Raw genomic sequence first — 7,920 nt, 5'->3', positions numbered from 1 at the left:
GGAGGGCGGGGGGGGGAGGAGGGAGGAGGAGGCGGTTGAGAGGCCTTCGGGGTCAAAAACCCTTCGGATGACCCGCATTCACTCATCTTCCTAGTGAGAAACACGAGGGTAGGCTCAAAAGAAAGCTGAGATCAAGGCGGTCAATATGCTGGCGCAATCGTTCGATTTAGACGGTTGTGGCAGAAGTTATGGGTGAATTCGTGAAATCCTGACTAGGTCCATAAAGCAATAACGCCATAATAATAAAAATCCCCCAGGGCCCTAAAAACGCATAACTAATAAATGAAAAGTGAATCAGGGAGTGGCAGAAAGCGAAGGCGGTCAGCTAGCATAGCAGTTTCTTATGCTGCAATCGCGCTCTTATGCATTCTGGGCCGAAATTGGGAAAAATCGATGGATTTGGTTAGTGGGAGTGGGCGGTGAGACTTCTAAGCCGTATACTATAGTATATGCTTAGTTATCATCGAATTCTGCCCGTTTAAGCCGCCATTTGCGGGTACTGATACCCGTTTCACCCAAGAAGGTTAGTAGATGCTAGCGTCTGATTTTCGTCTTAAAGAGGGAGCGTAGGCTAAGCCTAAATGGGACACTGTCTTTTAGTCTTTTGCGTTCTTTACTATATTTAGGGCATTGTAGTATAAGATGCTGTGGTAATTCAGGCTTGTGACTATATATGTAGTAATTAGTGAGTGTTTTATTAAATCGTTTTAGGTATGTCCTAAAGTAGCCGTGTTATAGCTTAAGCTGGAAAAAGGCGCTAGCAGTGGATCTAGCCGTTTTGGGAAGCTGTATTTAAGAGTGAATTCATAGGTTAAAAAAGTCGAAGTAGTAGCCTTTACTGCTAGCTAGAGCATTTGCCCATGCATGCTATCAGATTTAGTTGATTTTTATGCCTATATAGGCATAGCTTATATGGGCAGCTAGGGCGGTCTGGGTGGTCGGAAGTGATTTGGACCCTAATTTGGCTAGTTTATCTGCCTCTTTATTTCTATTGATATCTTAGTGTCTAGGGACCTACTCTATTGCTAGCGTGGATCCGTTTTGGGCTATTTTGGTGGCGGCTGCAATAGCGCGTAACTAGTGAATTTGGCCCGGATTATTGGAAGGCCGCGCTAGCCTATAAATGGCTGCTTAGTTATCTGCGTATATCCGAATATCCCTATTTAGGCCTAGTCTTATCATATCTTTAAATGCTAGGGCAATGCCTTCTAGCTCTCTATTATAGACGATTTGGTGCGGTCCTATATTTCGGGCTAGTCGTATAAAAGGGGGACTAGCGCATTTATAGCCTGCTAGTCCTACTCTAATTCTAGTGCTTTTAGGCATTTACGACCTGTCTAAGTAGTATGACACCTGATTTAGCAATTATAACCGTATTTGCCAGCGGTGTATCGTAGCAGTTTCCTCTTTTAGCAATTTAGCAATTTATATGTCCTAGGGGATAGAGCGGTTCTAAGGGGCAAAGTGGAAGTGATATATAGGTTCGATTTTACTACTAAGCAGGGGTGTAATAGTCCTAGCAATTATCTAAAGTCTATATCCTAAGTAGCTAGATTTAGCAATTTAGCGATTTACTAGATAGTCTAGACTTAGCTTAGCTAGCTGAAAAGCGTATTTGCGTGTAGCTATGTCTAGCTGTATTGCGGGCGGTGGGAGGCTAGCTTCCACCTCTATGGCCTGAATTGGACTAGTCCGAAAAGTTCCTAGGATTTTGCGTAGTGCTAAATTTTGGAGGTGCTGTAGGTGGTCTTTTGTATATACTTGGCCTTGCTACTAAATTAGTAATGCATAGTTAGATATGCTAGTAATATAAGCTAGGTATAGCTGTCTAAAAGCGGTGGGACTAAGCCCTTATTTGCTATTAGCTAGCCTAGATATACATCTAAATGCGGACTTAGCCTTAGCAGTGCAGATAGTGATATGCTCCTTAAATTGTAATAGAGCGTTAAAGTGAATGCCAAGCCACTTAACTATCTGCTTTAGGGGGACTATAGTCCCGTCTAGGAGTATAAGGGACGCTAGCTTAGCGCGTTCGCCTATGCTGAAGTGAATCAGTTTAGACTTTTTTAAGTTAAATTGAATTACGTTTTTACTAGCTAGCTGAAATAGCTCTTTAGCTACTAGCTATAGTATCTTAACATTTTTGCAGGGGCTAGTTAATATATAAGAGAGAGTAATATTATCTATATAAGAGATAAATTTAACTATATATAACCTAAATAGGCCCTATATATAGATTAGAAAAAGGATAAGCGAAATTAGACTTCCTTGTGGGATTCTAGTCTAAATAGGCTGGTTTTTATCTGATTATCTATTAAATAGAAGCTTAAGTGACCGCCCGCTTATAAAGGATGAGACCCACTTAATAACTAAATCGGGAAAGGCTAAATCCTTAAGAATTATAAGTAGCTAGTTCTTAGATATGTGGTTATATGCCCCTTTTATATCTAGTAGAAGCGTACTAGTAATTTTGTTTCATAGCTGATTTATATAGATATAATCCGCTAGTATAGCGCCTGCGTCTATAGCTGACTTTTTAAGTCAGCCACTAATTTAGCTAGGATATAGCAGATTTGGTGTGGTTTCAGCTAAGTAAGCTAGTCGCTTAGCTAGGATCCTTTTACTTACTTTACCTAGGCAATTTAAAAGTGAAATCAGCTAATACGCGCTAGGCTATTTATAGTCTAGCTTGTTATTCTTTCGTAGTATAGCGCAATTTGCTTGGCGCTAGCACTTTAGATAATAGCTAGTATTTACAAGCGTCTTAAAAAGGAGTGAAATCTAGGAAGGGCATGCTAAATATGCGTGGGTAATAATAGTCTAGGTAATATAGTCCGGGCCGGGGCTAGTGGATTTAATTTCACTAGAACAGGCTTACTTCACTTTATCTAGTGCTAGCTTTAGCTATTGCCACTAGTCTGAGGCGGTGTATAACGTCTAATTTGGGCTAGCTGTTTTAGGAGGTGGAGGGAAGAGCGTCTAGCGGAAGAGGTCGCATTTAGTAGTAAATATAGTTGCAAATTAGGTGGCAGAAAGCTTCAGATTTAGGACTAGCTCTAACCGCCTTAATTTCGTATAGGCTAAGGCTTTAAAAATCGATTTAGAATCCTCTTTTTCTAAAAACTAGTTCTAGTGATCCTTTTTAGCCGTCTTAATAGCCTAAAAGTATATATTGCGGGCGCTAGTATAGCGCTTATTTAATTAGCTGGAAAACGCTTACTTAGAGGCCTCTCTAGCCTGATTTATGTCGCATTAAAGTGATTTTAGTAAATTGTTCCACTAAGGCTTAGCATGTAACGCTAACTGGATTTAGGGTATAGCATTATATACAGCATATAAAATAGCGCTAGTATAACGTTCCACTATATCATCTAGACGGTCTAGGGTTACTTTATAGCTACGTTTTGCATTGATTTATTCTAAGCTTTTTAAGCTTAAATTAGAGCTTAAAATATAGCTATAGGCCTATAGCTCATTTTAGAGCAGTAATAGCTAGCAGAAAAGTTTTTTCCTAAATTTAGTCTAATTTGCCCGTTTTATATTAAAACGGGTGGTTTATAGATCTGCTAGTCCTATTTAGGAACTGTTAATAGTAAATGTAATCCTAAAATGGTCTAAGCCTATATTATCCACTATAGCCTAGTCCTAAATGTAATTAGCTATAGATTAATACGCTAGTATAAGGTTAATATTTTTATCGGCCTAGCTATATACAGATAATAGAAGGTGCTAATACTAGGGGTATTTAAGAGGGCTAAATCGTAGTAGTTAATCCAGTCTACTAGCATATTACCTTCTTTATTACATGCCTTATATAAGGGGTCCCACTATAGGTTATAGGCATTAAAGTCCCTGCAAAAGACTGAATTAAGAGGTGGTAAGAGCTGCCATAGGCATTAGGCTAGCGTATAGGTATCCGAATCAGGTAATTGGTGCTTTTTATTATAAATATTATAAATCTTAATTACGTGATCTTGATCTATAACGTCTAGGACTTAGAAGTCTAAGTCATTTAGCGAATCTGAGGCTAGGACGACCCTAGGGCGGTATGACCTAGCAATATAAGCTATTATGCGTGGTATGATATCTAGGCTAGGCCTATTTAGGAGGAGTTAGGTGAATAAGAGGTAGGAAATTGATTGTATTCCATCTGAATCGCGTATAATAAGAGGCTCTTAAACTAGTATAATGTCTATATCTAGCTTAATTGCTACTTATAGCGCGGATTCCGTATTATAAGCGGCTGAATTCAGATTCACTTAGAGGATTTTAGTGCTAGCGTCTATTATAGAGAGGATATAGGAGCCTTTAAGTAGATGCTCTAATAGACTTTATATAAAGCGGAGCTAGCTGCATGTAGACCTCTGCAATTGGCGCATTTATATATCAGGTGATTATATCTACCCTTAGCATTATATATAGAGCATATGTGTTATTTCGTCTGATAGGCTTTACTATATAGCTGGCACTTAGCCTCTTTGCAGTAGTAGTGCTCTAAATAGCTATAGCCCTAGCACCTAATATATTAGGCGGTAGGATATATCATATAGTGTTTTTCGCATTATATGGAAATGCTAGCTATATATAGCCTATTTCAGACGGCCGCGCTAGCCTCTTTAGGCGTAGCAAATGCAATTGCCACGGATCCAGCTATCTGTTTTAGGCGATTTTCGGCTGATGTGATCTAGTATAGCTGTCCTAAAGGGGTTAGACCCTTATTAAAAGTCCGTATTTCGTCCTTAACTAGTTCTATGCCTTCCGGATAGTTAAAAACAGAAGTGGGGATCCTGTGGGCAATGTCACGGATCTGGTCACATGACACATCACGTGACATCGGCACGTCGGCACTTCGGCGTGGCACCAGCCTCTCGCTTAACCAGCCACCCGACCACCAGCCACCTTTCCCAGCCACGGGCTAATTAGCCGAGTGCATATATATTTGCACTTATAATCTATATTCTAGACTTTCTTTCTTTTCTCTTTAGCTTAGAATTATATTTGATTTAACCTTATACTAGGCTATGCCCTTAAGGATTTATAATTATAATAATATTCTAAGCTCTCCACTTAACTAATCCTAGTAAGGATTCTAAATTAAATATACTTAATATAAAGCATAATAAAAGACTAAAACCTACCTCTTAAAATAGTATAAACCTAACTAATTAATACCCTAAATAAATAATACTATAAACCTAACCTAGTTAGATACTATAGTTAATAAATAAATCCTACTACTTCCTTGCCCTAGCACTACTAGCTCTATAGGTCTATTAAGACTAGTAATAGATAATAATAATAACTACCTAGTAACTGCTATAGGTAGTAAATAAGAGATAGATAATAACTATACTCTCTCTAATAGAGAGAAGAAGAAGAAGATACTAAGAGCTAAATCTAAGTCCTAATACTTAACCTTTACTACTATTATATATAGTAAATAGAATATTAAGTATTTATAATAGAACCTAGATACTAACCTTAAGGTAGGAGATCTTCTTTCCTAAATTAATAAAATAATTAGCCTCTATAAAGATACCTGCAAATAAGTACTCTAGACCTTTACTACTAATAAAGAGCTATATAAGCTTAACTAATAACTAGAAGATACTATTACTACTCTTTAGGCAAGCTAATAGGCATTAGAGGATAAGAATATTACTATCTAAAAGTATACTAATTAAGTTAAGCTTTAGAAGAGAGCTATAAATACTAGGGCTTATAAACTAGCATCTATATATATATAAGCGCCCTAATCTTATAAGCTTCCTAACTTACTTCTATTCTTAGAATAGAAGGGAGACGCCCTTACTTTTAAGGACTAGATTATCTATATCTAAGGAAAACTTTATAGTAATATAGACTTCTTCTTAAATAACAGCCTAAAATTAGACTATATAGTAAGCTATCTCTTAAGTGATGCTATAAAGTATACCTCTCCCTAACTCTATCCTAGCGCCTTAAGTAAATACTAGAATATTAAAGAGCTATTAGCACACTTATATAAGATCTATAAGGACCCTAACTAAAAGGATAAGGCCTAATAATCTTTTAAGAACTTATATATAAAAAGTAATAAGGCCTTCTATATCTTCTATACTAACTTCCTCTACTTATCTAAAGAGGCTTAGATTACTTTCTCTAAACTGCTATATAAGTTAAATAAGAAGCTATCCTTTAATCTTTAAGATAAAGTCCTTTTTAAGTATTTAGAAAAGCTATCTATATATAAATTTGCCTGCTACTATACTAATATTAATTCCTAGCTATAGCTAATTATAGGAAAGTATAATTAGGTTAAGGGCTATACTAATAGATTATCTTTATCCCTAGCTTTATCCTATACTCTTATAGATAGGATAGTTATAACCTCTATGCTAGTCCCTACTACTACTACCTCTTATATTATACCTACTACTAGTGCTAATAGATATCTCTAGTATAATAACTCTAGCAAGTAACTACTCTTCTAACTTAGCGCTTGCTTTAAGTATAAGAAGATAGAATACTTAGTATATAACTATCTCTAGAAAGGAAAGATCACTTCTATTAAGGAGCTAGAAGACTTAGGAAATAAGGAACTTTAAGGTAAGACTTCTACCTAGGAATATTTAAGATTAATATATAAGAGTTTAATCTTAGTTAATAGTTAAGAGGGAATGCATTTAAGGTCTTATATATAATAGCAAATAATAGACTTAGAATTAAAACCTCTATACTAATTAATACTAGAGTAATAGGATATACCTTTATTAATAACACCTTTATAAAATACACTAAGTAGTTTTATAACGCTCTATATTAGCCTCTTCCTACCCTATATAGAGTATAAGGGTATAATAGCACGTCCACCTAATAAATCACCTATTTTATTTATCTAACTTTATAAATTACTAGTAGGACCTAGTAATAGATCCCTTTTCTTATTTTAAACCTAAAAGGCTATAACCTTATTCTAGGAAAGAAATAGCTAGCCTACTCCTACGTCCTTCTTAATTATACTAATAAATAACTAATATAAAAAGATAAGGCTTCTAATAATAGCTCTTAGAACTATATCTTAATTATATATATTAGTTTACTATAAAATATAACCCTATTACTATAGCACTAGCAGGATACTAATTACTAAGATTAGCTGCTAGAAATTAAAACTATAAAATTAAAATAAAAATAACTATAAAAACTAAAGACCCTAAAATAAATCCTAAAGCATATGCTTCTAGTTCTACTACTATAGCTATCCCCTTCTATAAAGGAGGAGTTAGTTAATATCTGCCTAATTAGAGCTCCTATAATAAACCTATACCTAAAGCGTTAGGACTATAAAGTCTTTTAGACTAGTCTATATAAGATTAATAAGATTCTAGATAAATATTAGAAAGACCCTCTTATCTAGAAGGAGGGTAAGATAGAGGAATAATAGATAAAATAGAAGCTCCTATTATAATACTATAACTACTTAGACGTATTCTTAAAAGACGCCTTAAATATACTCTCTACCTATAAGAAATAGGATTATAGGATTAAAGTGGATCTAAACCATACCTTAGAGCATAAGTCTCTTTATTAGCAGTTAACCTATAAACTTAAGATTACTTAGGAATATATTATTAATAACTTAGATAAGAGCTTTATTAAGGCTAGCTAGGCTCCTTTTACTATATCTATCTTATTTATTAAGAAACCTAATAGCAGTCTCTAATTCTATATAGACTACTAACGCCTAAATAATATTATATAAAAGGATTATTACCCTTTACCCCTTATTAAGGAGACCCTTTAATAACTATCTAAGGCTAAGGTATTTACTAAGCTAGATATCTAATAGGCCTTCTACTATATATAAATAGACTTGGACTCTAAAGAATTAACCACGTTCTAGATAAGGTATAGGTTGTATAAGTATAAAGTTATACC

General features: G+C 35.3%; 3 protein-coding genes across 3 annotated transcripts; all 3 read right to left on the bottom strand.

Moving 5' to 3' along the window:
- Positions 1-1,563: 1,563 nt before the first annotated feature.
- On the bottom strand, positions 1,564-2,141 carry LHYA1_G009145 (uncharacterized protein; the record flags this gene model as incomplete). Its single annotated transcript, XM_031154049.1, is given in 4 exon segments — positions 1,564-1,760; positions 1,895-1,970; positions 1,990-2,041; positions 2,122-2,141. 4 exon segments carry the CDS (start codon positions 2,139-2,141, stop codon positions 1,564-1,566), a joined length of 345 nt encoding a protein of 114 aa, XP_031000926.1.
- An 880-nt stretch (positions 2,142-3,021) lies between these two features.
- Positions 3,022-3,788, bottom strand: LHYA1_G009144 (uncharacterized protein; the record flags this gene model as incomplete). Its single annotated transcript, XM_031154048.1, has 3 exons — positions 3,022-3,123; positions 3,331-3,397; positions 3,715-3,788. The coding sequence occupies 3 exons, from the start codon at positions 3,786-3,788 to the stop codon at positions 3,022-3,024; spliced, it is 243 nt and encodes an 80-aa protein (XP_031000925.1).
- Positions 3,789-4,594: 806 nt separating this feature from the next.
- On the bottom strand, positions 4,595-4,834 carry LHYA1_G009143 (uncharacterized protein; the record flags this gene model as incomplete). Its single annotated transcript, XM_031154047.1, has 2 exons — positions 4,595-4,674; positions 4,714-4,834. 2 exons carry the CDS (start codon positions 4,832-4,834, stop codon positions 4,595-4,597), a joined length of 201 nt encoding a protein of 66 aa, XP_031000924.1.
- Between the last annotated feature and the right edge of the window lie 3,086 nt (positions 4,835-7,920).

This window comes from Lachnellula hyalina (genome assembly GCF_007821495.1).
Source record: "Lachnellula hyalina strain CBS 185.66 chromosome Unknown contig00343, whole genome shotgun sequence".
Taxonomy (NCBI): domain Eukaryota; kingdom Fungi; phylum Ascomycota; class Leotiomycetes; order Helotiales; family Lachnaceae; genus Lachnellula; species Lachnellula hyalina.
Note: the sequence above shows the minus strand (reverse complement) of the source record. Positions and strands in the feature narration are given on the sequence as shown.